The sequence below is a fragment of the Cutaneotrichosporon cavernicola genome (genome assembly GCF_030864355.1).
Source record: "Cutaneotrichosporon cavernicola HIS019 DNA, chromosome: 1".
NCBI classification, from domain to species: Eukaryota; Fungi; Basidiomycota; class Tremellomycetes; order Trichosporonales; family Trichosporonaceae; genus Cutaneotrichosporon; species Cutaneotrichosporon cavernicola.
Window position 1 is genome coordinate 838,205 of NC_083393.1, and position 26,416 is coordinate 864,620.

The window sequence follows — 26,416 nt, forward strand, 5'->3', positions numbered from 1 at the left end:
GCTACTCTTCTGAACACAGTCGCGTTTGACATACAAAAAAACCCCCTTCCCACCTACCCATCTACCATCTCAACCCAGCCTAGAGGATGAACTTGAAGTGCACACTCTTGTCGCCAAGCTCGGTCTGGTCGTCGAGCTCTGGCCCGCCCTTGTCAAACGCACCCATAGCCGCACGCTTACGATTTTTCCAAGCGAGGAAGACCATGTTGGCAGCCGAGAAGAGGCCCATACCGACGCAGAGGGCGAGGAGAATAGAGGTGCCGCGCTTGTAGTTTGGCGCCTCGGTGGTGGGGAAGAGCCAGGTGGAGAGGATACCGCCACAGTTGGTGACGATGAAGCCGCACACGATACCTGTGACGCGGCGGTAAAATGGGGCGAGGTTGTTGGGCATCCACGTCGAGGTGAGCGGGGCCGACACATACGCGCCCATGACCTGGAAGAAGAGGGAGGCGTAGCGGACGTGCGGGTTCTTGGAGCCGAGGAAGAGCGCGTACCCGATAAGAGAGAGGGCGGCTGAGAAGATGATGAATGGACCGCGGAGGTGCCATCTGTCCGAGTAGAAGCAGACGACGAGGGAGAGGGCGGTCGAGCAAACGTAGGGTGGGACCGAGTAGAGTTGGGTCATGATTCCCTTGTGACCGAGAGACTGGACGATCGTGGGCGAGAAGTAGGCCATGGAGAAGAGGGCTGTTCCTGAACAGAAGAGGGCACCGCATACGAGCCACATCTGCGGGGCGCCGAGGATACCAATCACGCTGCGGGCCGTGAGTTCCTCATGGACTTCGGCGGGAGGACGGTCAATGTCGAGTGCTTGGATGACGGCCTGTTTCTCCTCGGGGCTGAGATATCCGACTGCGCTTGGGTCGCGCGGCAAGATCCAGAAACAGATGACGGCGTAGACGACGGTAATGAGGCCTTCGATGATGAAGATCCACGCCCAGCCGCGTTTACCCCCAAGACCGTCCATGTTGACAATGGCTGCTGCGAGGAGGCCCGAAAAAGCGCCAGCAAGTGAAGTAGCACTGAAGAAGAGGGCCATGCGTTTGCCCAGCCGTGTGCGAGTGTAAAAGGTGGAGAGGTAAGTGATGCAGCATGGGAGAATAGCTCCTTCTGCTGCGCCGAGGAAGAATCGACAGGCAAGTAGTCCAGCGTAGTTGGTCACAAAGCCTTGGAAAGTCGTGACGATTCCCCAAGCAAGCATTAGAGCCGGCATGAGGATGTGTGGGCCGCTTTTTTGTCAGCTTTTTTTTGAGGGATACTCACATCTTGCGGATGAGGAGGGTGAGGGGCAACTCGGCGACAATGTATGGCACATATGTGACTGTAAGGGCGATAGAGTATTGATGGTTTGTGAGTTTGAGGTCGGTCATTAACCCTGCAGCCTTGGCGTTACCGATATTGGCGCGGTCGAGGAAGGAGAGGAAGTAGATGAGGGTGACGGCTGGGAGGAAGGCGCAGTCGAGCTTGAACATTGCCTTGCGGAACACCTCCTTGTCGGGCTCGGGGAACTCGTCGCGCACCTCGGGACCTTTCGAGTCGGTGCGCTCGGCCTCGACAATGTCGTTTGAGTAGTTTTTCTTCTCGTCCATTGTTAGAAATGTGAGTGGAGTGGGGTAATTCTTGAGTCTGGACAAGGTTAGGCAAGATATATGTTTCCAGGTGGAGGCAGCGTTGCCCGGTGTCGCGAGTCAGCCAGGTCCACTAGTGAAGCGATCCAAGAGACCGGGGCACATCCGGGGCTCAAAGCGGGGGAAGGGGGCGCCGCAGCCCAGCCGGGGCGTGGGAGTCACCCGGTCCAGTGCAGAAGCCGAGGGGCCGACCAGTCCGTACCTCTTGGCACATGCGTGGAGACGAGAGAGAGAGAGGTTGGTCGGATATCGGACATGCTGCGGATTGGGCGATTGGACACGGTGAAGGCACCGAGTGGAAGGGTTTGTGCGATTGTGCTTTGGCTGGACACGTGGTCCATGCTCCGCGTAAAGGTCGGCAACCTCCAGCGGTGAGCTTAGAACCGCCCCCCGATCGTCAATCTCGCCTCACTGTAGCTCGAGGATGATATAATCCACGCAACACGCCAAACGCCAAGCCTAAACCCATCATTCGGGGAAACCGTGGAGTCGTGGAATGCTAGACAGCAACTAGAGGTCGGACAGAGCCGATACTCTTAGTCGCCGCATAGCGATGGGAGATGCGCCGGGTACCTGTCCCCGTAAGCACGCCCGCGATCGATCAGCCTGGGCACACCACACGCCCCGCGGTCGGATTCCGGTATCCACCGCGGTATCCGTCCATATTGTATTGCCACATGCTGAGACTGAAGGGCGGGTGGCGAGGAATGCATCGGTGGCTCGGGTTGGTGATCGTTGCACCGTTGCGCTATCTGAAACATCCGGGATATCTGTCTCGTAATCCCTGCACTGCATATCTCCACAATGAACCTACAAGCCCAAGCCCAAGTCGTGGTCTATGCGATAGAAGCGGGGTTGGGTTTGGCTTGGGCCGTTTGATGAGATCTCGTTCTGGGACGGTTCGATTGTCCACGCGAGGCCAGGTTGTGACACCTCTGTGACACAGGCTTCTCATTCGTCTTCGCGTCTTGCTTATCACGGCATTCGGCATTTCTGTACCTGGCCGACGTATAGTTGGAGCATCACCCGCTAGTGTACGAGTCAACTGTAGAGTGGCACTCCGGGGCCGGCGGTTGTGCCTAATCGTCTGCAACTCCAAGCCTCTTCAGATCTTCATCACATGGGAAGTCTTCGACTCTTTCCGTGTTCTAGATCAGTAAGCAGTAGGGTTTTCGAGTGGTCTGTGTTGTTCTGGCACTTTCGTACCCCCAACACCTTTCATGGGGATCTGAAACCATGGCTTTGAAACGTTTTGCCCACTCCTTCTGCAAGGCTCTGAACTATTGCTTCTGACGAGCTCCGTGCAATGCAGGAGCGAGGATTAAGATAGCGTGATTGCCGCAGCTGGCGGTTTCCAGATGCTCCCCTTCTGCTCCCCTACTCCTCCCTTTTTCAATCCCGATCCACAAGAATATTATATCGGTATATCCAGCCACACTTAGACCAGTGCCGCCGAGACGACCATATATCCGACCCTTGCGACGATCTGGCTCACCTCGCCGAGCACACCGCCCTCAGCGTCTCCCTCACCTGCGATGACAACCAGGCCAGTCTGCGCAGAGGCAGCCGCAGCCGAGGCCTTGGGGTTGGCGTCGGTGATTGAGACCGTGGCGTTGAGACTGGCGGTTGAGGAGACAGAGAGGGAGGCGGAGAGAGTGCTGTTCAGCGAAGCAGTCGAGGTCGTGTTGGCCGACAGGGACATGCTCGAGGTGATGGTAGACGACGAGGCCGTCGTAGTGCTTGAGGATGTAGTTGAAGAGATGGTGGTGGAAGTAGACGAGGTCTCGGAGGTCGGCTCTGGCGTCCATGTCGAGGTCGGCTCTGGCTGGGGCTTGCCGTCATCCCACTCCCACGAGAGCCTGAAGATACCGTTGCTCTGGCTTTCGAAACGGCGAAAAAGCTAGAGTCAGACTCCAGCCTCATCCTGTACTCACACCCGGAGACAGGTCGAGGTCGCCATATGCGCAGGTCGGGCACTCGTCAACGACCTGCACTCCGCTTCTGTCAGCTCCCTCCTTTGTCTGTCATACCTGACAGTCACGCCGTTCGCCGTGATCGTCAGCGTCTTGAAGCACTGCGGGCCAGGGTACCCTGATCCGTACTGGGCCGAGTTGAGTGCGACAATGTAAGCCTCGTTGTTACCGGTGCCGCCTGATATTAGATTTGAATGCCAGAAACGTACCGCAAGCGAGCGTCCCGACTGAAGTATCGTAGTACGTCGCCTGGCCTCCGAAGCGCTTAACGAGGGTCCGCTCCTCGTTCCGAGAGGCTAGTGCGCGGCGCGCGTGCTCCTTGTTGGCCACGGGGCGGCGGCGGGGTTCAGCGGAGACCCCGAGGGCGAGGAGGGGGGTAACGAGCGTCGAGAAGAGCATGGCGCTTTTGGAGAGGGGAAGAGGCACTTGAGAAGGGCGAGAGATGAAGATGGAAGGGGAGATGGAGCGAGATACGGGACAAAGAACCGAGTAGCGACAGATGAAAATAGGGTAGCACGGACCGTTGCGACTGATGCTGATGCGGACTAGTTGCACAGATATCAGATATCCAAGCGATGCGTGATACAAGTGATAAGTGAAGCAAGTGAATGAGTGAGTCAGTTGGTAACCATCAGCTCGCAAGTCGGACCAAGGCAGTCGGGACTGCGTCCAGTCCCGTCAAGCCGCAGGGTGAGCACAGGCCACTAACGACATGGACAATGGAGCGGCCCACTCCGGAGCCTGGAGTGGAGTGTGGAGAGTGGAGTCGGGAAGTGTCTGGAAGTGAAAAGTGAGGTCGGAAAGTAGGGTGGATTCGGGTGGATTCCTGCTGTCGCGTCCGGCGCGTTGGAGGCGCTCGTCAGGGTCGCGCGGGGTGAACCAGTTGGGCCAGAGCAGGTGGGTGGCTTGGATTGTGCAGCTCAATCCACGAGGGACATTGCAATTCATTTGGGCTAATAACATGTTGGATCGAACTGGCCAGTCTCCTTGGTAGAGTGGGGCAGGATGACAGGATGAGACTGGGCCTCTGTTAGGAATGAGTTCCGAACCCTAATGCCTGAGGTTTATCCAGCCAGCACAGCCTGCTGCATCAGCACGTCTCCATTCTGATCATGCCCCGCGTCTTCATTACTTCTGATGGTGTTGAACAATCAAGGTTCGGGCCGACGTTGGTGGTGGCTTGGACTTTGTGGTGGCTTGGACCACCCACAAGTCCGGTACGTTCGCCCTGCACGTTTCAATCTTGCGCCTGGGCGCAGACGGTAAGGGACGTCTCGGATCTCGGATCTCGACGCTTCTGGGTTCTCGTCATGCTTTTCCTCTTGTGTCAGATCGGTGCCCTCAGCGTTGGCATCACCAAGGAGACGAACGCCCATCCCTTGTACCTTGAGTGGATGAAACCGCCCAACAACTCTTGGCTTGACAATGTGCCGGAATGCCCTCAAACCACCTACCTATGCAAACAGTACAACACTCGTGTCGACTCATCTACTGTACTGGTGGCGTGGCGTTGACACGGCGCGGCGCGACGCGTCCACTTGTCCTGTTGGCTGCCGCATTGTCCCTGGCGGTCTCAGACCTTCATTCCAGCCTAAAACAGACTGGTCCTGGTCGTCCTGGTCCGTGCAGCGCCATTAGTCGACCAAATTTATCAAAGCTGCCAAGTATGGATCATAAGCCGTCCGTGTTGGATACAGAGATACAGTCTCTCACTCGAGCGTTCAAGCGTAGAGTACTATGACAATCTGACGAGCTGACGAGTGGCCTTTAGTTGGAGTTGGCCACCAAAGCAGACCCTGCCCTGGCACAATTACCTCGAGGCACCCTCCACCCACGTGTCGAGGCGCCCCACGGCCGCCGGCGGCTTGCGCAAGCGTCGCTTGCGGGAGCGCGTGAGTAGCGCCCACTACGGGGGCCGTGGTAGCGAGATCGCTTTCTGCATCCTCGTGTAGAGTCGTGTCGAGTAGGATAACGAGCCGCGAGTGAATGCATGGATGTGTAGCCGGTGGGTGGCGTCGGATGATGATGTTTCTGTTTGTGGGCGCCATAAAAAGGTTCCGTGATTGCGTCGCAGCTCGTTCGCGTTGCACCGCTACCGTACCCCACAAAAGTCCTTCAGTGCCTACATCTCAACCATTTCTACATCCTCATCACCTCTTTAACACTCGTCTAAAACACTTGATCCTTTCTGAACCATCTGGAAGTGTCACCAGAGTATACCCTCAACTATACCCCTCGACAACTTGACCATTCCCTATTCCTCGACCGAGACTGACGGCCTCTGGATTCCACGGCATCCTCCGTTTAGCAATCTTCAACTTGCATCACCCGGTGCCTCCCTCCCTCCCTCCCTCCCTGTTGCCTGCTGCCTGCTTCCAGCCTCCAGCCTCACCTTTCTGCCAACAACAACCTTCGCAGCGCCACCTCCCTCCATCGCCTGCACGAGCACCTGCGCGCGCACCCTTAACCCCTAGGCTCGAACCTCCATCTCGCAAAAGTCCAAGAACCAGCCGAATTCGGCTTGACGTTTCATCACCACCCATTATCGCTTCATGTCCAACCCCCCGCGCCGGCCCGGCGCGAAGAAGGCCTTGTGGCGTCGTCCACTCGTCATCTTGGCCGTTCTCATCTTCCTCGTCCTTGTTGGCACTGTCATTGTCCTCTCGACTGTCAAAGCGTACTTTGGCGTGGACCCAGCCGTGTTCTTGACCGAGGACGACGTACCATGGCGCCCTGAAGACGCGATCTTGCCGCTTCGTGACCTGGCGCCGGTTGAGGCTTCGGCAGAATCGTCAATCTCCAACGCCGAGCGTGCAGATGACTTTGGCATGATTCTCGACGGCGATGTTGCCGATGCCGACGACGCCACAGACGCGCCTGTCTCGACGGACACGTCCACGTCCACATCCGAGGACAGCGAGGAGTGGGGTCTCGACGGCAAGGGCACTGGCGGATACTGGATGCGCAAGGGCTGGGACGGCAAGGTCCAAGACACGCACTCGTGGGAGCGCCTGTACAACGTGACGACGAGGTGAGCCGCGCCGTGCAAGCGATGCTAACGCCCAGGGAAGGCGAGAAGATCCCCCGCATCATCCACCAGACTTGGAAGTCGGACGTGCTGCCTGACAAGTGGCGCAAGAGCTTCCGCGAGTGCCGCGAGGGTATGCCCGACTACGAGTACATGCTGTGGACGGACGAGCTGGCGGTCGAGTTCATCAAGAAGAACTACCCTGCCCAACTGCACATGTACGAAAACTACCCGCACCCGATCCAGCGCGCCGACGCGATCCGCTACTTTGTCCTCCACCACTTTGGCGGCATCTACATGGACCTCGACATTGGGTGCCGGCGTCGCATAGACCAGCTGCTACAGGGCGACTGGGAGGTCGTGCTCCCCGTGACCAAGCCGGTTGGTGTGAGCAACGATCTCATCTTGTCCTCCAAGGGGAATGCGTTCATGGACGACACGGTGCACGGTCTGGCCGCGTTCAACCACTACTACGTCATGCACTACCCAACAGTCATGTTCTCGACAGGTCCCATGTTCCTCTCGGCGCAGCTGGGGATGTACAGCTCGGCGCACCCGGTGACACCTACGAACCCTGTCCGCCAGGTCCGCGTCCTTCCCAAGTCGCTGTACGGCAAGAACGCGCCACAGGCAGAGGTGCCCCACTCGTTCTTCTCCCACTTCTACGGGTCGAGCTGGCACGCCAACGACGCGGGTTTCATTACATGGCTCGGCAAGTGGGGCAAGGGGCTGATGTACGTTGGTTCTGTGGTGCTCGTCGTCATGGTCCTGCGCCTCATCTGGACGAGGATGCGCCGCAAGAATGGGCCGCAGTACATGATGCTCCCTGTGTTTGATGATGGGACATCGAGTGCGCCCCTCTCCCCAGTTTCGGACACGCCGCCCGCGCTTAGTGACGCTCTTCGGAGGGCGGGCAACATGATCCTCGCCGCACCCGCCGCGCTCGTCCATGGCCCGCGGCGCCAGAAGGGATGGCTGTACTTTGTTCCCTGGCGGCAGACACCGACCCACAACCGCCGCCGCACAGCGAGCGAGGCGAGTCAGCTCCCCCGCCGGCCACACAGTGCGTCGAACAGTGTGTCCCTCGTGCCCGTCGCGTACAGTGACCACCCACACGCACCGCCTCCACCGCCATACGACGCCGAGATGGACGCGGTCGACGCGTTCCTCAAGGACAATGCGGACGACGAGGTGAGCAGCCAGGTGTCGGGGTCGGCAAGTGGCTCGACGGCGGCGGCGCGGCAGCGCGACGAGTGGCGCGAGGGCAAGTGGGGCGACTGGCGTAATGACTAGGACTCTAGAGATGTATTTGTATGCACGTTTCGTTTCGAGTCAAGGGGTTGGGGTTGGGATTGATGGAAACGGGAAGGGGACTCTGCTATCCTAATCTAATCCTAATGGCTGTGCATTCCTAATGGCAGGATGTCACATGGCATGGCATGTGACGTCGTTCTCAAAAGTTCAACTCGACTTGTCAACAGCACTTTACTTGACATCCACAACACAAATCGACAATGGGAAGCTTCACCCGCCGCGTGCGTCCTGGCGCCGCCACTGGCTCCACCGTTTCCTCCTCTTCTCCCTCGTCCTCCTCCACTTCCAACCTCCCCGGAACCAAACCGTACCCTTCCGCGCCAACGCGCTTCGTCTCATCTGGCATCCCGTCACTGGACGACATCCTCGGCTCGCTTGCGCTGGGCAGTACACTGTCTCTGCTATCTCCGGACCCACACACGCAGTGGGCGCGTCTTGTTGCGCGCCACGTCGCTTCTGCTGGCGTGTTGGACGGGCAGCGCGTGCTCATCCTGTCCCGGCCCGAGTGGGCGGGCGGTATGCCGTGGGTCGAGGAACGTGATGCTGGCAGCGAGTCGGAGGGAGAGGCGATGGATGAGTCCAAGACCAAGATTGCGTGGCGGTATGATAAGATGGCCAAGTTCCGGACCAGTGTTGGTGAGTTGAGTTTGGATGTCAGCAGAAACTGAGGGCAGGCTCATCACGCCTCGCTGCCAACACGACCATTCCGCCATCATTGCGAAAACAGCTGGAGGATGATGGGACAATCACGTATGCCGAACCGACCGACCTCTCCTCGGCACTACATGCCGTCGCCGGGGCACTCACCCCCGACCGCGTCGTACGCATCATTGTGCCCGACCTCGGCGGCCGTGATTTCCCTCTCTCCAAACCCGAGATCATCCGCTTCCTCCTCTCCCTCCGCACGCTGATACACGACAAACCCGCCGTGGCCGTCATTACCTTCCCCCCCTCCCTCTCCTCCCCTTCCCTGGATACATGGGTGTCGTCCATTGCCCACGCGTCGAGCGCCGCACTCACCCTGCAAGGATTCGGGACTTCGCCCGGCCATTTCCGTGCCTTTGCCCCTCTGCATGGTCTCATCACGCCTCATATCTTGCCGTCGAGCCATCACCTCCTCGCACCAGGTATTCGCCATTCGACCCTCCTGGGAGTCAAGGATGGCGGAGAGCAGAATCTGGGCTTTAGGCTCAAGCGCAAGAGGTTCGTGATCGAAAGTGTCCATCTCGGCATTGAGGGGGGGACGAGTGAGCGCAGGACGGCACCGGTGGAGATGGCTCAGGTGCAGACCGAGGGCGTCGAGAGAGTTGAGCGTGGGGGCGTGGAGAAGGTAGAGAAGGTGGAGAAGGCGGAGAAGGTGGAGAAGGTTGGAGTCGAGGCGGCTGGCCAGCCAGAGGGGAAGAAGGAGAAGAAGCCGCGCGCGCGAGTCCGCTTCGGCGATGACGAGGTCGCCGTGTCCATTGACAAGAGTGACGATCACCCCCACACCCACACCCACCCCCACGCCCACACCCACGCCCACGCCCACACCCACGCCCACGCCCACGGACCCAAGAAGGTCGAGATCCGGCACGACCGCCCCGATCTGTACGAGTTCTAGACCAACATCTGCATTGCATGATCTCGGTACAGTATAACAACAGCGCGTCGATACAACGCGGTATGCTTGCTCTCTCACTATCACCGTGGTGCCTAGCGCCAGCGCCAGCCAGCCTTCTGTGCCTGTTTGCGCATGGAGCGGATAATATCCATGGCATCGCGGTATGCCTGTCGTCAGCGCGGCCTGGCGAATTGCCGAAATTCACATCGCCGTCGTTCGCCTTCCCCGCCGCGGTGCAGACCATACCGCGCGCGTCCTCGCCAGCCTGCCCCGTCTCCTGGGGACGTGTCTCGCCGTCTGTCGTCAACCCTTACCCACATGGCATAGCTCACAATACGTCTTTGCGCTCAAAAACGCTCCATCAAGCGCCGTACGCGTAGTTGCCGCATTCCCAGCGCTCACGCTCTGGACAAGGTCCTCGAACAGGTTCTGTGTGAGGTCGTCCGCAAACAACTCACAACGCGCGTCTCGAACATCTGTCGCAGCTGGAGGGTGGACTGGGACCCCTTCATGCCGTCGAGCTTGGAGTTGATGCGGTCCATCCTGCTGTGAGTTGGTCGACCGTCTAGCTCACGCGTCGCTCTTAGCGTCCATGACCTCGACCTTGACCCGCGCGTCGGCCTCGAGGCGCGCGATCTCGCGTAGTGTTTCGCTGCGTAAGCCGTCGTCGGCTGATGTCAGTTACCGTACAAAACTTCCCAGCTGACCTTCCTCGTCATCGTCATTCTCGAACGAGGGACTGAGCGAGTCGCTGCTGTCAACTAACGACTAGACCGTTCCGCTGAACACCTGGGGGTCTCTCCTTCCTGCCTCATCAATCGCCTTGCCTCACCCAGCCTCCTTTCCTTCCTGCCCTCCCTCACCACCCCCTACCTCCACCGCCTTTTCGCCGTCCCCCTTCTGAGGAACCCCAACTCACTCGGAAATATCATCATCACTCTCCTCGACTTTGGCCTTCTTAGCCTGTCGTTTCTTCTTGGAGGAAGGTGACGGGCTTGCAGGTTTACGTTTAGCTGTGAGGGTTAGCATTACAACAGAATAACCCACGTGGCATGGTATGAACACTGCGTCGGGGAAGAGAGTTTGTGAGGAAAAGTAACTACCGGATATCAGTCGCTGTCAGAGTGCGAAGGATTAGGGAAAGAGAAAAGAGCAGTAGACATGCAGATCCAGTTCGCAGCGAGGAAGGTAGCTACCTACTTAGAGAGTTATAGAGGGAGTGACCCACCTCCACCGCGGAATTAAATTCCAGGCACCGACGCGTCTCAAAGTCAATGTCAACGCGTTTGCCACCTGACCAACAACCAACCATCACCATGCCCAGCGCACCCCTCTTCGAGCCGGGCGACCTCTTTGCCTTTTCCCAAGATCCTCGAGATGAGCCTGATGAGGACGAGCTCGAAGCCATGCTGGCGGACGACGAGGCGGAACGCGCGGCCGCCAAAGACCTTGAACGACTATTGGATGACGACTCACACAGCAAGGCCGAGGAAGAGAAGAAACATGCGGCTGCACGACGGCGTGCGGCCATGCTCGCGGCGTTTACGGATGATGGCCAGATGGGCTCTCAGTCACAACCTGAGAGCCAGCCTCAACCCTCATCGACAGCCCCGCCCAAGAGCCAGCGTGAATTCGAGCCCGTCTTCACTTTCGACCTCGACGAACGTACGTCCCTAACCCTCTCGTCGCTGACTGCAGCTCCCCGATCCCCTTCCCCGCCACGAGTGATTTTCGACGCCGCGGGCCGACCAATGCGTTCCGTTCGAGCCGCCACGGCCTCGGGTTCCACCGTACAGTTCAAGCGGCGAATCAAGCCGCACGCACCCGTTGACATGGCACATGCTGGGCAGAAACAGGCCGTCGACCTCCTCACTACGCCCCTGCATGTGTTAAAGGCGCAGGCGGACGAGATTCGGAGTGCCGAAAAGGCACGCGAGGGGAGGACGGAGACGGTGACACAGGGCATCAAGAAGGGGTTGTGGGTTGATAAATATCGGCCAACCAAGTTTTCCGATCTGCTCGGCGAGGACGTGAGTTGCAGCTGGGCTCTTTGCCTGGCAGCTGTGGTCTTGATGAAGTCCTAACTCCAGCGCGTCCACCGTGACGTCATGACATGGCTCAAAGAGTGGGACCAGTGCGTGTTCAAGCGAGCAGCACCGAAGAAGCGCAAGATCGACGAGAACACCAACACGTTCTATCACGATCCCCTCGGGCGACCACGGGAACGAGTGAGTTCTCGAGCATCGGCAACAACTCATACAGATCCTCCTCCTCTCCGGCCCACCGGGATACGGCAAGACGACGCTTGCGCACGTCGTCGCCAAGCATGCCGGCTACCGCACTCTCGAGATCAACGCAAGCGACGACCGCAACGCTGCGACGGTCACCACGCGTATCCAGAATGCCATCGACGCCGGCTCGGGCATTAACTCTGACCGTCCAACATGTGTGATCATCGACGAGATTGACGGCGCGACCGGCGGCGGTGACCATGTTTGTGTAAGGAAAGAGGCAAACTGACGGCAGGGCTTTGTGCGCTCCCTCATCAAGCTTATCCAGGACGTACCAGCGAAGAAGAAGAGTGAGCTGTTCCGAGACACCAAGAGCTCACGCCAGCCAGAACCCCCGCACGGCCACTGCGCCGACCCATCATCTGTATCTGCAACGACCTGTACGCGGTCGCCCTCCGTCCCTTGCGCCAGCACGCACGCATCGTACGCTTCCACAAGAGCCCGAGCCAGTTCTTGGTCGAGCGCTTGCGGTTCATCTGCGACCGCGAACGACTCAAGGCCGACCTGCGCGTGTTGACCCTCCTCGTTGACCTCGCGGGAGCCGACGTCCGCAGTTGCTTGAATACATTGCAGGTGGGTTAGCTGCCGCTTCTGGCTGTGGAATCTCGGTCACGTGGTGCAGGTCTCACACAAGTTCATCAAGTCACGCTCACCTGTGCTAACCGCCGACGCCATCAAGTCGTCATCGGTCGGTGCCAAGGATGCTGGGACAACACTCAACACTGTGTGGAATGCCCTCTTTGTGCCCATGGCGGCCAAGCAGCGCCGCAAGGAGATGGACGCGGCTGACGACGGACGATACGTCGACCGTCTCGCGTTCATGCTCCAGGCGTGCGGAGATTACGACCGCGTCGTCCAGGGCTGCTTTGAAAACTACACCCACCTGAAACCGCTCGACACGAGCTTGGGCAACATCTGCCGCTTGCACGACTGGGTGGGATATTTCGACCACTTGTCGAGCCACATTGGCGAGAACATGGAGTTTGAGCTCATGGCATACCTTCCGTACGCCATTGTCCCCTGGTATTCGCATTTCGCGGCACCATCAAACGCCAAGCGACCTATCGAATGGCCCAAGGTCGATTATGAGGCAAGTATTGGGCGTGACTGGTCTGACGTTGCAGGCGTACCTCGTACGTGTGGGGAATGAAGAAATCGCAGACAGCTTCAAAGCGGCGATTACACCGAACCTACGATCTCTGTTCTCCTCCTCGACCACGCTCACAGAGCTCATTCCGCTGCTCATGCGCATCATTTCACCGCCTCTGAAACCAGTAAGTCACCCGCGCATACCGATGAGTTGCGCTTGCCGCCGGGGTTCCCCCCGGGGTATGCGTCACAGAACTTGGGCTGCTGTCCATCTCACAGGCTGCTGTCCGTCGGAGCTCCCCGCCTGGCGTTCTGCGCCATGGTCAATGTCGGTGCCTTACCCCAGGTGAATGCCAACATTGTGAAAGCTTCCGAACGTGCGGTTCTTGTGCGCCTTGTCCAACTCCTGATTCCCCTGGGCTTCCGCTTCTGGCAGGACAAGACGGAAGACGGGCAGCCGCAAATGAGGCTTGAACCGTGAGTGACGCGAATTATTGCCGAATTGTGCCATACGGCCGTTCTTTGCGGGCCTTGCGGGCCCCGCTTTCGGCGGCCCTCTGGCCCCACAATAGCACGTGCCCTGACCGCAGTGCCATTGACGTGTTTGTGACCTATGATGGAAAGCGAGCTGGGGACATTCTGGCGTCGCGGTTTGCTGTGCGGCAGCTCGTTGCCCAAGCGGTGAGTGCAGACAACTTTGGATGGTCTGACAGGCAGATGGACACGGAGGTTGCGCGCCGCCGCGGCCAAGCCGGTGACAGCACGGCCACGTCTACGGCTGAGGCGTTGGCTGAGCAGTATGGCGCGGCCAAGACGGGTTCCAAGGCCAGAGAGGACGCGCCAGCTGCTGCCTCGACGGACTTCTTTGGCCGTGTCCGTGTGCCAACAAGTGTTGGAAAATCGGGGGCCCTTGTGGATGACGCTGGTGAGTACCAACCAAAGGCAAACTGGTTCCGCAGCTGCCCATCGGGCGGTTTTCCATTCCTCTCTTTCTGTTGAAAGTGAAAGAGAAGAAACATGACCCGAGTAGATGCTGACGCTCGATACAGAGCATGACGCGGGTAAAGCATCTTTGAAATTCCGCGCCGTGTACAGGTTCAACGAGGGGTCTAGTAGTGCAGTACGTACAAACGTCAAGATGAGTGCTCTGATGTGATGCATGTTTGTGCCTTTGACGCAGTGCCGCTGAGATTTAGGGTTGCAAGAGGTTGGTTGATAAGTCGTAAGCTCGCAAGGCAAGTCGGCATGGTCATGTGGGCAGAGAAGAAGGCTGAGGAGAAAGGCTTGAGGTTAAAGGGAAGATTGGGTAAACGCTGCCGCAATAATGTCCCGCCGTGCCCATGGGGAGAGTATATTGCAGTAATGTTAGAGTTTCTAGAGTTTATGGCCAATACTTTCCAAGTGAGAATCGGTCATCGCCGTCAATTGGGTGTAAACGGGAATGACTAAAGTGGGCTACTTTATTAAATAGGACATTTCTACATTCCCTGGGGTACAAGGAAGAGGATGTGTGATCCTCTGGTTTAATGCCATCTCACCTAGATCAAGGGGCTGTGCATCCCTTTATTTCCTTTCCTGTATGGGCATATGGGCTGCCAGTTGTGAATATTGTACAGTAAGAGAGGGACGTCTGCCCATTTCAGTAATACTCTGGTCCTTTACCTTTCAGTCGAGTACCCTGAGCCCCAACTTTTCCTGCTTGACCCGACCACTTGCCCATCTCCCGCCTATCCCACCAGAGGACACCAACGTCATCTACGTAGAGTTGAATGTCCCTTTTGACCCTAAGGTTGTCGGTGAACATGCCGCCCATGAAGAACAAGGACGACAAGGGCTTGATGCCCGGCTGGTCTCATCCGCAGAGTTTCCCCCTTTACCCTAATTTCCATAACCAACTCCCCCCCCTCTGTTCCCTTAGCCCGACCAATTGGCCATAGAGGCAAGACAAGTGCGGCTCGAGCTCGGCCTTCCAACCCATCCCAACTCGCAAACCCCCTTCCTTTCCACTCATCACCCATTCTTCATCAGCTCTCTTGCTGCTGCATCCAACGCCTCACAGGCTACTCGCCATCCCGACCTCCTAGCTGGATACCGGATACCGCTTGCTCGTGAGTACGCTGCCCAAGTCCTCGCCACTTGCATCTCGCAACTGCTTGGATTTCAACTCGTTCAAAGTCGCGACTCTGTGGGGCTGGGCTCAGCGATTAGTGATCACTTTGTGATACATCAAACCCACACGTCTCATGACCGACGACGAGTTTGCCAAGTCTTGCCAAGCGCACATCCTCGTAGCAACCGCTGGGCGGTGCGAGGCATGTCAGATTGGCAGTGGGCAGAAAGCACCCACTTTTGTGACCGAACACGCAACAGGGACTGACTTTGCAGTGCTCGCGACCCGCTCCAGCATTCTCCCCTTTCCTCCCTCACTGCAATCCATCTGCATTCGCATTCAACATCTATAACCATCTACCATTCACCACATCGACCTCTGTGCCATCTTTTTGCGATAGTCGTTGAAACCGACTCGCCCAGACACAGTCCTTTCATATAACCCATCACCCTCGTCCCGCCCGCCACACGCTCGCGCGACAACCGCATCTCATTGCTCAAGCTGGAGACGTAACTACCTTCCTCCCAGTTCCCCTCCGCCCACCTTGTGCACGTTTGAGATTCGTCTCGCGGCACCTCTCCTCTCCTCCCCGTCGTGTAATCCACTCTCTCAACCACTAGCACCACCAGTCTATAACCTCTCGTAACAGTCTTTCCTGCTTGCAGCGGACTCGTAAACGCCACACGCCCTTCCTCACGACATCTACCGTTGTAACAGCGACTATCAACCCACCTTCCGACATTCGACAACTGAACAACATGGCGACCATCACCCCGCCCTCGACTTCGCCCATGTCCATGCCCCTCTCCATCAAGGTTGAGGCGGTTGGCATGGGTGGCCTTGCGCGCCCCGCGGCCGCGGGGCCGAACAAGCCCAAGCCGCGCAAGCGCAACAACAACGCCGAGAAGCGCGAGCTTCACAACGCCACTGAGCGCGCACGCCGCGAAACTCTGAATGGTCGCTTCGACACTCTCCGCGACCACGTACCAGGCCTCCGTGGCTGCCGCCGCGCCTCCAAGAGCGCTGTCGTCAACGGCGCCATTGCGTCGCTCAAGGACAACCGCCGCCGCAGCCTCCTATCGGCCAAGGTCATCCGCGAACTCGCTGCCGAGCGCAACGAGCTCTTCGAGGAGTGCAACCGTCTCCGCCAGATGGCGCACCTTCCTCCCAAGACTGGCCCTACCAACCTCTGGACCGACGAGATGGCGCAGCTTTGCACTGTCGAGGAGGAGCCGGTCTACATCCCCGAAGAGACCGGTGACGACCTTTTGATCGACGACGACTCGGACGAGATGGACCTCCAGAAGGCCAACCTCGTTGCCGGCAGCATTGCATCTGGTCTCATCACTCCGCGCTCGTCGACCGACATGGGCTCGGAGCAGTCGATCTGGCCTTCCTCATTTGCTGCTCCCGCGATCCCGTTCTCATTTATGAACAACTCGACTGAGACGTCTAGCTCGAACTCTCCTGTCGGCAGCTCGCACATGATCACGCCGCCGCACATTGAGGGTCCTTCGCCCAACGTCGCACTTGGCGTTTCGCCGCACAGCTCGTCGCCGGCCGAGTCGCCACAGCAGCACGAGGTCTGGGGCCAGTTTGGCCAGAGCCTCTTCCAGCAGGCCCAGCAGGCTCAGCAGGCTCAGCAGGCCCAGCAGGTCCAGCAGGCTCAGAAGGCTCAGGCGCAGGCTATGCTCCAGATGCCGACCCAGTTCGGCCAGGCTCAGTACGACCTCTCGATGTTCCTTACGCAGGGAATGCCCCAGAACGTACCAACTGCTGTTGCGTTCCCGCAGCAGCAGCGTGAGGCCATGCGCACTCCCCCGGTCCCTGCGGCCGCGCCGTTTGACTTTGGCAACTTTGCCATCCCAGACTGGCTTCAGCAGCAGCCTGTCGGTGTCTAAGCCGCCGGCAATTGTAGTGGCCTTGTATCGTAACTCCGTTCCGCCTTGTCGTATACCCGAAGGTTTGTAGAAGCAGTATGCACGAAAACGATACCGCAGGAAGAGTAGGGAGGCAGGCCTGAGGGTAGGTGAGACATGGTTGTTTCTGCTCGGCCTGGTCTCTTGTTGCATTGGGCCCACCCATCAGTCTTGCAGGGCTGGCGCTGGCTCATGACATTCCTTGAACAGACTTTGACACCGTCTACTCCCTTCAGGTAACGCACAACCCCAGATCCGAGGACAAACCCGCAGCCCACCCTTAGCTTGCATTCAGCACTCATCTCTTGTCTTGAAAATCCTCTGCCGAACCCGAACTGAGACACTCTGTGCCGTATCTATGCGCACTCGTCACAGCGGCATTGCCCACAGCGGCCATTGCCACCCACCGCCGGGCGCCGAGCACCGCGGACCGGCGACCTAGTAATTCTGATCGCACTTGCGTGTGCGGGTGCGTATGCGCCGTGCCCCTGGATCGTGTCCCTAGGCCCAGGGAGGTGAGTAACTGGCCCACGTCAAATGGGAAAAAGAAACGACGCGAATAGAACGGCGTGTCGGCCGGGATCCCGTGCGGGCATGCAGCACACATTGTCCAAACTGCAACTGCAATGAGTTTGCTGCAACTGCAACATGACTTTGCTGCAACTGCAACAGCCGAACTCATGCTTATCCTCCGCTCGACCCGCGTGTCTGATGTAGAGGGAGACTCCTGCCAGACACGGCGTGGTGGGTGTTGTGGCGCTTTATCATGTCAATATTCATGTCGGGTGAGGCATTTTACCGTGTCAATATTCATGTCGGGTGAGACACATATCTACATTCGGCCTGCTACTTTTTCTACGGCCTGGCCTACTGGACGGGCCCGACAGGAGAGTTGGGCGGGGCGAGGATGCCGTCGCCGTCGGCGTCGGCCGTTGTGCGATGGGTGCGCTTGGACAGCCCGACGCAGCGGATCATACTCTCCACCTTGTGCCATGCGGCGGTGCCCATGAAATTGTGGAGGGGTGGGATGTTATTCTGCCCGTGGATCGCGGGAGGGTACTGGATCGCGGGAGGGTACTGCATCAGCGCGTTCGAAGACGAGGCCATGGTTGGGCAAGGGGACGGGGGATGAAGCCGTCTACCAAGCCGACGCGATTTATGCAATACGGCGCAGTGCAGTGAGAGACCCGCGCGAACCGTCAGTGATGGCCATCTCTGCCATACGTCCATTGTATCATGCCGAATGCAGCCCGATGCAATGTCTATGGTACACTCAATCCCTCTTCATCTCCCTGCTACGTCCATTGTTATCATGCCGGTGCAATGTCTAGTACACTCCTCCCTCTCTTCATCTCCCTGCTACGTCCATTGTTATCATGCCGGTGCAATGTCTAGTACACTCCTCCCTCTCTTCATCTCCCTGCTACGTCCATTGTTATCATGCCGGTGCAATGTCATGTACACTCAATCCCTCTCCTTCTCATACACGTCGCCCTCGATGTCCTCTGCCCCGGTCATATCCATGCCCCTCAACTCGCGCTGGACGCGCTCCGAGTCGAGCGCCTCGCGTTCCTGCCGCATCAACTCGCGCGAGTATGGCGAGCGTTCCCGGATCGCCGGCCCGTAATAGTACGCCACAAACGGCACGAGCGCAAGCAGCGACGCAATGCCACCCATAAGAATGAGCGCCCACCGCACAGTCATGCCCTTGAACATGGACGTTGTGCCGAAAGCAATCCCTCCTCCGACCATGTTACGCAGGAAAGACTGCGACGCCATGGCCGACGACGCGTACGTCCCATAGCATTCAGAGACGTAGGTAAAGGCCGTGACGTAGATGATCATCACACCGGCTGGCGTTAGCGCCTAAAACTAACAAGAGTGACTCACTGATCACGACCACTTGGCCTATCGCACTCGCAATCCACGGAATGTCGGCAGACGCAGTCGCGCCCGTGATAAAACATCCAAGGGCAAAGAGAACACCAGCAACCATCGGCGTGTACAGGCGCGCCTCGACACCCTTGGTAGGCGCGTACCGCCTATACAGGAATTCCTGCGCGTACCCACCAAGATATCCGAAACATGCGCCAATGCTGCCGTTAGAAACAGAAGCGTTGCCCACTCACCAAGCAGTCAGGTAGACGAGGCCCACTTGCTCCGTGCTGAAACCGTACAGCGTCCGCATCATGTATGGTAATCCAGCGATCTGGACGTACATGACACTCCACGCGAGCGCGACCCAGAGACTGAAGAACATGACAATCGGCTCAGTGAGGAGGAAGATGATTGGGCGGATCATGCTCGTCTTGAGCGCCGTCAGGAAGCGGACCTTGTTCATCTCACCGTGGGAGAGATATCTCCCTCCATCATTCAGTCCGCGCTCCTGGCGCAGTTTCTTCGCCCGCCGGCGTAGGATGATGGAACCGCGCGTCTCGGGCATGAGGAACACGAAGAGCGGGGCACATGCGCCGAGTGTGATGAGGATGAGCCACCACGTCCACCGCCATCCCAGGTGGGTGGTGACGAACGCAAAGATCATGCCGCCGAACCCGGTGGAAAAGTATAGGATGAAACCCGTCATCATCATCGGTAACCCGCGGTGAGCGGGCGTGAAAATGTCCGCGACAGTGCCTCCAACCACCGATGTGCCGACGCTGCCTGCGATGCCGGTGAGGAAGCGAGCAATGAGCGCGGTAGCAGTGTTCTGTGCCAGGCCCTGCATGAGGTGAAACATCCACAGCATGAACAGCGCACAGAGGTAGACTGGCCGCCTTCCAAACTCCTCGGACACTGGGGCGACGAAGAGAGGCATGACTCCCGCTCCCCATGCGTAGAGACCGATACCGGCTTCCGCGCCGAGGTGGGGACAGTGCAGGTCCTCACACATTGCGCCGGACTGGATCGCAAACGCCGAGGCGGTCATGGCTGGTGTCAGCAAGATTGGCGCGGGCGAGGGAGGCGGCGGAGACGACCGACCAACCCCCCAGGTGACCAAGGTGCAGATTGAAATGGCAATCCGAACAGGCATACACTCACAGCAATACCAGCAGTAGATGAGTGCACACATCGTGATGCAGACCTTTCGTTTTGTCGAGAAATAGAACGGGTTGTCGCGGCTGTCTGGCGGAAAGTCGACCCATATCACGCGTTCTGCAGCACTCTCATCTTTACCTGGGATACTCCCATAGCTGCACCCGTCCGGTAATGAGTTGGTGAGTGTCGCCTGCGATGTGCGCTGCGACACGGGTTTGTCGGGGTAGGGAGAGGACGACATGGCGGAGGGGTGGGGGTGGGGGGGGGGTTGGAGGGGGTCGGGGGGTTGGGCTTTGGAGATCTGGGGCTCGGTGGGGTCGTGATGTCGCTGGTCGAGGCTAATGAAAGACGTCTCCCAATCCTCGGAGACGCGTACTTTATGAAATATAAGTCAAGATCAGCAAAGAGTTAGCAAGACCGCGACGGCCGTATCGGCTGACAAACCCCGGAGAATGGCGGGGTGAAGCGACGGCCCTGGTTGGAGTTGATGGGTAAACTGGGGTTTCAAGATGCCAATGCCGAGCATGCCGGACAGGCACGGCACGGTTCCGACTGAAAGTGAATTGCTGATAAAAGATTGCAAGACTGTAAACAAGTAGAGTGAGTCACCCGTCACCCGTGGAGCAACAGCAAACAGTGCGCTGATGCATCAACTCACACGTGATCCCGCTAGCAGCACATCAGCCTAAACGAATCATTCTCACGACTACCAGGCGCATATCTGTCCGCGTCGTGCACTCTCCCTGATACTACGGGGTAGCACAGCATTAGCAAACCGAGCGCAGCATCTTGATGTGAAACGAGACCCAACTCTGCGTTATCCAAGGCCCGCCTCAGCCGAAGGAGCTCACTCTACTGAACTCGGCGTTCGTCTAGGCTGATGGCCCCATTGGCGACGCCGAACCTGCTCTCACATGACACCTCGAGACCTGCCCTCGCGGCGCAACAACCTGACCGCTCATTTCTAACCTTTCCCCACTTGGCCCAGCGCTTGCAAACGAATCAAAGTACAGTTCTGTTTCATCCAAAACTCCACGCCTACTCAGCAAAAAACTTCTTGACGCGCTTTGTCTCGGCGGTGCGCATCCGCTCAAACTCAATCTCGTTCTCGACCCACTCGATCCCGACCCCATCCATCTCGCGATGAAACCCGAACCCGCGCCGGCGAACATGCGCGCGGCCCCACTCGCCAATAGCCACGCCGTGCCCGAAATGCCAATTGCGTGGATGCGCCGACCTATGCACGACCCCCAGATCGTGGATTGCCTTATACGCCGAAACGATGGCCTCACTTGAATCAGCTCACCCATACCAAGACATACTCTCCTGAAAAAACCGGACTCGATACCCACCGTTGAGCAGGCGCGCCACTGGCCGCAACCAGGCCGGCGTAGACTGGGACTTTACGGCCGTCCATGTCGGCCAATCCAGCGTAGAGGCCGTACCAGTGAGGAACGGATGGCACACCCAGCCGGTTTAGGCGGTGCGACCTGATCCAGGCTTCACGAGCAACCCCCAATGCCCTCTCCGATGCGTCGGGAGCACGGCTCACAACGTGTACTTGTAGAGCTAGGGGGAACGTTCCGCGGCCGGGCGCTTCCAGCGTTATCCGCGAGGTGTGGGCCGATCCGGAGGGTGGGCCGCTCACTAGAGTTGTGCTTCTGGGACTCGTGCGGTGGAGATCGGCTGGTTGGTAGTAGATGTGCCATAGGGGTGCCTTGGGATACTTGCCTGTCGATGGGGCAGGCAGGGGAGCGGTGGGTACGAGAGTGAGTTCCAGTGCGTCGGAAGGGGTGCGCGACGGGCTGAGGAAGTTGCGGACGTCCAGCGGCTCAGAGGTTGCGTGCGGTGCGTCGGGGAGAGGGACGAGGTGTAGCGTCGAGAAATCGAGAGGCGGTTGACCGGTCCAGGTCACCTCGAGTGTCTGGGGTCAGTTAAGCAGGTGGCGGACGTGCCTTGGGTATGTGGGGATGCGACATTGTGAATTGGAGAAGAGTCAGTGAAGACTCGTCGACTATATGACTGCCCGCCTCCCAGCTGAGATACACGCCCCCGTCGTCATCGTCCGATAGACCAAGCGATACATCCCACGCCCTCGCCTAGTTTCCTACGCGTCATCAGGCGCCTACTCCACATCATCCCCACCCCGCCTGCGGCGGTGCTTGACCGCCTCACGGTGTCGCCGCTTCCAGCCCTGCGTAAGCTCCAGCCGGCGCTTCTCCCATCGCTCGCGCATCGCTGCGTCCGTCTCAGTCGCCACAAGCCGCTTGCGAGCCTTCTCCTTGGGCTTGGTTTCCTGCTGCTCTCCCCACCGTCTCTGGGCGCCCCATCCCTCCTCCTCCTCCTCCGCCACCCCGTTGACGTCACCATCCTCCTCTGGCGCGAGCACACTCCGTGCCTCACCCTTCCGCGCGGGCCGCACCGGGAGTGGGAAGAAAAGCGGAATGTCAGCACTCGCGTCGAACGTGGATCGCGGCGCGGCGGCAAGAGGGGCCAACTCTGGTTCCTCAGCCGTTTGCTGGAGGACGATGGTCTCGTCAATGTCGAGGTCGGGAGCGACGCCGAAAAGCGAGAAGCCGCCGGACGTGGGTGCGAACAGGTCCTTCAGGCGCGCTGCACCAGCGGACGAAGAGGGTCCTACAGCTGACTTCGAACTGGAGTCGTCCGAGTCAGAGTCGTCAGAGTCGTCAGAGTCGTCGCTAGAGTCCGAGTCGCTGTCATCCGAGCTGTCATCCGAGCTGTCATCCGAATCAGAGCTGTCGCTGGAGTCGGAGCTGTCGGAGCTGTCGGAGCTGTCGCTGTCCGAGTCCGAGCCGGAGCTGTCGCTGTCCGAGTCCGAGCCGGAGCTGGATCCCTTGTCGCCCTCGTCAGGTGCGCCGCCGCGCAGACGGAGCACCGTGTCCTCCTCGTCGCTCTCATCCGGCGCACCGCCACGGAGACGGAGCACCATGTCCTCAAGCAGGTCGTTGGACACAGTAGCTGGCTCGTCCCCCTCCGCCTCCTCTAGCTCCATCTCCTCGATCCAGCGCGCGCGAAGGGCAACATCCGGCGTCTTGGGAGACGGTGCACGCGCACGCTCAACAGGCGCAATCTCCGTATCGCTAGAGCTCTCGTAAACCTGGGGCTTGAGTGCGCTGAAGTCGTCGTCGCTTTCCTCCTCGAACGCCGTCCACTCATGTTGCGCCTTCCTGACACGCGGCGCCGTGCCCAGGAGCGACGTCATTACACTGAGTGCCGCACCACGCTCGTTGGCGGCCTGCGCGCGCACCTCGTCAGTCAGAGCGGCGGCCACCTTGCGCGGCGAGATCTCGGGTGTCGGCGAGCGGATCGGACGCTCAGCCTCCTCCCTCTCTCCAAGGGCTGCACGCGCGTGGGCGGCCAAGAGGGCTCCTTCAGCCGCCTTGAGGGGCGAGATGGCCGGGGTTGGGGAACGCACAGCACGCTCTCCCTCAACCATGGTCTTGTCCTTATCGAGGCGCGACTCCTCGGCTGCTTCTTCCTCGGCCTCGATCAGGGCCACGCCCTCAGCCAGACGGGTGGGGGAAGGAGACGGGGTCGTCGCGCGCGAGGAACGCGAAATTGCGTCGTCCTCTTCTTCCTTGAGCCATGCGATGCGGTCCATAACCGGGAAGAGAGGGGATGTAGATCCCTCGAGTGCTTCGCGGGTTGGGAAGAGGGGCGAAGCGGAGCGGGAGCGTTCCTTGGTGGGGAAGAGGGGGGAAGCAGCGCCGTCGCGCGAAGGGAAGAGGGGGGACGCAGCGCCGTTGCGTGTGGGGAAGAGCGGAGACGCGGAGCGCTCGCGGGAGAGTACCAACTCCTCCTCACTCTCAGTCTCGGCGTCGCTCCACTCCATCGGAAGGCGCACGCGCACCTCCTCCTGCTCTCCACCACGAACCCATGCGCCAATATGCACCCGGCCATCCTCACCAACCTCCTCCTCACCCTCGACAAACTCCCACTGCGCTTCCCGCTCCACATTGCCCGGCATGTCCGTGGTGTGTGTTGGGCTCCAGCGGCGGGGGTCGATCACGCGAATCCGCGCCCGCTTCGGCGGGGGCGCACCGTCGTTCTTCGGCGCACTGACGGGCGGAAGAGGATGGGCTGGGCGTATAGCGAGAGGACGAATGAGGTGTCCATCAGTTTCGACCCAGAATGACGAAGTCGCGCGGCCCGCGACCTTGGCTCGCGTGACGAGGCGCATGTCCTGCGCCTCCTTTCCCCCAACACGGGTGATGGCACGCTTGAGGCGCCTCGAAATACGGCGCGCATCCTTGCCCGGATTGGGGCTACATTCCTTCTCCAACCTGATGTCAGCTGAGGTGGAGGAAAAGCTCACCGGAGATCGAAGCGTGGCTTGGCCTCTGCCACGCGGAGAGTTGTGCCCCGCCAAGTCGCGCCCGACATGATGTTGAGGCCTGGCATCAGTTGGCTCCTGGTTCGGGGACTGAAGAAGAGCGTACATTTCCTGAACTGAGTCGGTGTAGTCTCCAGCGTAAGATATGCGAAGGGACGGGGATCGCCTGCTGTCAGCTTCAGCAAGGTGTGTGAGCTCACCCAATGCGTTCAGACCCATTTCCTCGACCTCTACCACAGTGCCAAAGCTCCTGAAACGGTCTCTTAGATGTTCGACCGTTATGCTGGGTATGAGGCCGCTGACGTGGACCCGCTTCGTGATGGTGTCGGCCATGGTTGTGTAGAATGGATGTTGGCACAGTGATCCAGAAATCCTCTTGACTCTTGACGACCTCCACTCCCACGTGGACGTCACGTGATGATCATGTTGGTGCCTGGCTGGGATTCCTGGTGTAATGAAGCTCGACGCGTCCGTTGATGTTGTTTGTTTTCGCCTCCATTCTCCATTTTCCATTCTCTCTTCTCCACTCGAGATGCTCGACTTTGTCCCAACACACCTGCACCGGGTGTTTAATCAGAGCTTGCTGTCTCGGCGCGCGATGACGGACGACATGATGCTCGAGATGTACAAGCGTGCCGTCAAGGCGGTAGCCGGTACGTCCACCTTCCTCGCTCACCTTAATGCCGCTGCCACGCCCCCGTTAGCTGACACCAGCCACCGACCCCGAGTTTGAGCCCCCTTTTCGCGGCAACATGGAGGGCCTCAGCGCCTTCCTCGAGCAAATTACCACTCTTCTCGAGCCCCTTGGCCTACTGGTCAAGCGGGGGCCCGACGAGACGACGGGACGCAAATGGACAGCCCTCGTCAACACGGAAGGAACGGGGGATATCGCACAGCTAGCGACCGACCTCACTCCTCTAGAGATCAGCTTCGTGCGTGTAGTCATCGGCGCGATCGTAGAGAGTTACCCCGCCAACTCGATTGGATCACGACATGCCGTGGGACTGGTCAAAGACCTAAACGGACAAATGACCAAGAGCGCAGCACAAGCACTCCTCAAATCCCTCGTCTCAAGGGGATGGCTCTCTATTTCGGAGTGAGTATTTGTATCTCAATCTCAATAACTAATGGCAGGCGTGGACGATATAGCCTGGCCCCACGAGGTCTGCTCGAGCTCGATTCATACCTCCGCGGCGAGTATGACGACTATGTCCAGTCTTGCCGGCGGTGTAATCGCATCATCCTTACTGTGAGCTTGTTCGCAATTTGGAACTAGCTCATTTCAGGGCGTGGCGTGTGCCAATGATGCTTGCGAGGCTCATTACCACACTTACTGTTATGGTATGATCGCCGAACGCCAGGCTCCATGCCTCGAGTGTAAGACTAGCTTTGAGGAGGTTCCACCCACACCTGTGGGCGAGAAGGCTGTTAGCCGGGCGCAGGACGGGTTTGCGCGGCCTAACAAGCGACGTCGGAGCGGACGCGAGGAGGAGGGGGACGACGACGACGACGACGACGACAGCCAAGTTGGACTGTCACATGAGCGTCAGGCTGTTAGAGAGGAGGAGGACGGGCTCGAGAGCGAAGAGGAGGAGATTCACCCAGTGGGCTACCTTCTGTGTTCAAAACAGCTCACACAGTCACGGTCACGATCCCAGACCGAGCGCCCGTCCCAGCGCCACAGGCCCGAAACGATAATACCCGACTCGTTCGTCGACCCCGACGAGGAGGACGAGGATGAGGATGACGATCCTGGGCCCTCGCGTCGCCGCCGCCGCTTCTAACTGCGTCACATCGCCGGGACACCCTGATTCCGGCGCACACATCGATTCCCGCACACACCGTGACTCTCACTTCCCCTCTTCCCTACACTGTACTATACCGAGAGCTTTGCATGTCAATACTACAAGTGGCGTCCAGCGTCGGGCGTAATCTACAAGCCTCGGACATGGCTGGGTGGGGGGTTGGTGTTGATGATGGTGGATGGGAACAGATATGTCGTCACAAGGCTAGGGATACGTCATAGAGGGGACACAGATGAGGATGTTTTTGTTTTATTTCTTCTTTCACTTCT

The 26,416-nt window shown here is 58.9% G+C and overlaps 11 protein-coding genes across 11 annotated transcripts; 5 read left to right on the forward strand and 6 right to left on the reverse strand.

The window, feature by feature from the left end:
* Positions 1–79: 79 nt before the first annotated feature.
* On the reverse strand, positions 80–1,589 carry CcaverHIS019_0103140 (uncharacterized protein; the record flags this gene model as incomplete). The annotated part of the gene is made up of 2 exons (XM_060598945.1): positions 80–1,229; positions 1,264–1,589. 2 exons carry the CDS (start codon positions 1,587–1,589, stop codon positions 80–82), a joined length of 1,476 nt encoding a protein of 491 aa, XP_060452862.1.
* Positions 1,590–3,066: 1,477 nt separating this feature from the next.
* Positions 3,067–4,000, reverse strand: CcaverHIS019_0103150 (uncharacterized protein; the record flags this gene model as incomplete). Its single annotated transcript, XM_060598956.1, has 4 exons — positions 3,067–3,528; positions 3,563–3,626; positions 3,659–3,779; positions 3,811–4,000. 4 exons carry the CDS (start codon positions 3,998–4,000, stop codon positions 3,067–3,069), a joined length of 837 nt encoding a protein of 278 aa, XP_060452863.1.
* A 2,153-nt stretch (positions 4,001–6,153) lies between these two features.
* CcaverHIS019_0103160 (uncharacterized protein) lies at positions 6,154–7,922 on the forward strand (the record flags this gene model as incomplete). Its single annotated transcript, XM_060598967.1, has 2 exons — positions 6,154–6,632; positions 6,668–7,922. The coding sequence occupies 2 exons, from the start codon at positions 6,154–6,156 to the stop codon at positions 7,920–7,922; spliced, it is 1,734 nt and encodes a 577-aa protein (XP_060452864.1).
* Positions 7,923–8,143: 221 nt separating this feature from the next.
* Positions 8,144–9,543, forward strand: CcaverHIS019_0103170 (uncharacterized protein; the record flags this gene model as incomplete). Its single annotated transcript, XM_060598978.1, has 2 exons — positions 8,144–8,579; positions 8,618–9,543. 2 exons carry the CDS (start codon positions 8,144–8,146, stop codon positions 9,541–9,543), a joined length of 1,362 nt encoding a protein of 453 aa, XP_060452865.1.
* Positions 9,544–9,635: 92 nt separating this feature from the next.
* On the reverse strand, positions 9,636–10,597 carry CcaverHIS019_0103180 (uncharacterized protein; the record flags this gene model as incomplete). The annotated part of the gene is made up of 8 exons (XM_060598989.1): positions 9,636–9,710; positions 9,749–9,840; positions 9,876–9,972; positions 10,002–10,086; positions 10,118–10,214; positions 10,251–10,294; positions 10,463–10,556; positions 10,591–10,597. The coding sequence occupies 8 exons, from the start codon at positions 10,595–10,597 to the stop codon at positions 9,636–9,638; spliced, it is 591 nt and encodes a 196-aa protein (XP_060452866.1).
* Positions 10,598–10,859: 262 nt separating this feature from the next.
* ctf18 (uncharacterized protein) lies at positions 10,860–15,385 on the forward strand (the record flags this gene model as incomplete). The annotated part of the gene is made up of 14 exons (XM_060599000.1): positions 10,860–11,208; positions 11,242–11,573; positions 11,634–11,771; positions 11,806–12,036; positions 12,070–12,124; positions 12,160–12,407; positions 12,469–12,967; positions 13,062–13,108; positions 13,270–13,400; positions 13,514–13,604; positions 13,641–13,848; positions 13,973–14,043; positions 14,983–15,031; positions 15,309–15,385. The coding sequence occupies 14 exons, from the start codon at positions 10,860–10,862 to the stop codon at positions 15,383–15,385; spliced, it is 2,526 nt and encodes an 841-aa protein (XP_060452867.1).
* Positions 15,386–15,791: 406 nt separating this feature from the next.
* On the forward strand, positions 15,792–16,934 carry CcaverHIS019_0103200 (uncharacterized protein; the record flags this gene model as incomplete). The annotated part of the gene is made up of 1 exon (XM_060599012.1): positions 15,792–16,934. One exon carries the CDS (start codon positions 15,792–15,794, stop codon positions 16,932–16,934), a length of 1,143 nt encoding a protein of 380 aa, XP_060452868.1.
* An 885-nt stretch (positions 16,935–17,819) lies between these two features.
* On the reverse strand, positions 17,820–18,059 carry CcaverHIS019_0103210 (uncharacterized protein; the record flags this gene model as incomplete). Its single annotated transcript, XM_060599023.1, has 1 exon — positions 17,820–18,059. The coding sequence occupies one exon, from the start codon at positions 18,057–18,059 to the stop codon at positions 17,820–17,822; it is 240 nt and encodes a 79-aa protein (XP_060452869.1).
* A 357-nt stretch (positions 18,060–18,416) lies between these two features.
* On the reverse strand, positions 18,417–20,229 carry CcaverHIS019_0103220 (uncharacterized protein; the record flags this gene model as incomplete). The annotated part of the gene is made up of 4 exons (XM_060599034.1): positions 18,417–18,805; positions 18,843–19,048; positions 19,082–19,880; positions 19,992–20,229. 4 exons carry the CDS (start codon positions 20,227–20,229, stop codon positions 18,417–18,419), a joined length of 1,632 nt encoding a protein of 543 aa, XP_060452870.1.
* A 797-nt stretch (positions 20,230–21,026) lies between these two features.
* Positions 21,027–24,675, reverse strand: CcaverHIS019_0103230 (uncharacterized protein; the record flags this gene model as incomplete). Its single annotated transcript, XM_060599045.1, has 6 exons — positions 21,027–21,279; positions 21,341–21,912; positions 22,156–24,292; positions 24,325–24,403; positions 24,449–24,508; positions 24,543–24,675. The coding sequence occupies 6 exons, from the start codon at positions 24,673–24,675 to the stop codon at positions 21,027–21,029; spliced, it is 3,234 nt and encodes a 1,077-aa protein (XP_060452871.1).
* Positions 24,676–24,874: 199 nt separating this feature from the next.
* Positions 24,875–26,126, forward strand: CcaverHIS019_0103240 (uncharacterized protein; the record flags this gene model as incomplete). Its single annotated transcript, XM_060599056.1, has 4 exons — positions 24,875–24,995; positions 25,057–25,438; positions 25,477–25,591; positions 25,629–26,126. The coding sequence occupies 4 exons, from the start codon at positions 24,875–24,877 to the stop codon at positions 26,124–26,126; spliced, it is 1,116 nt and encodes a 371-aa protein (XP_060452872.1).
* Positions 26,127–26,416: the final 290 nt, after the last annotated feature.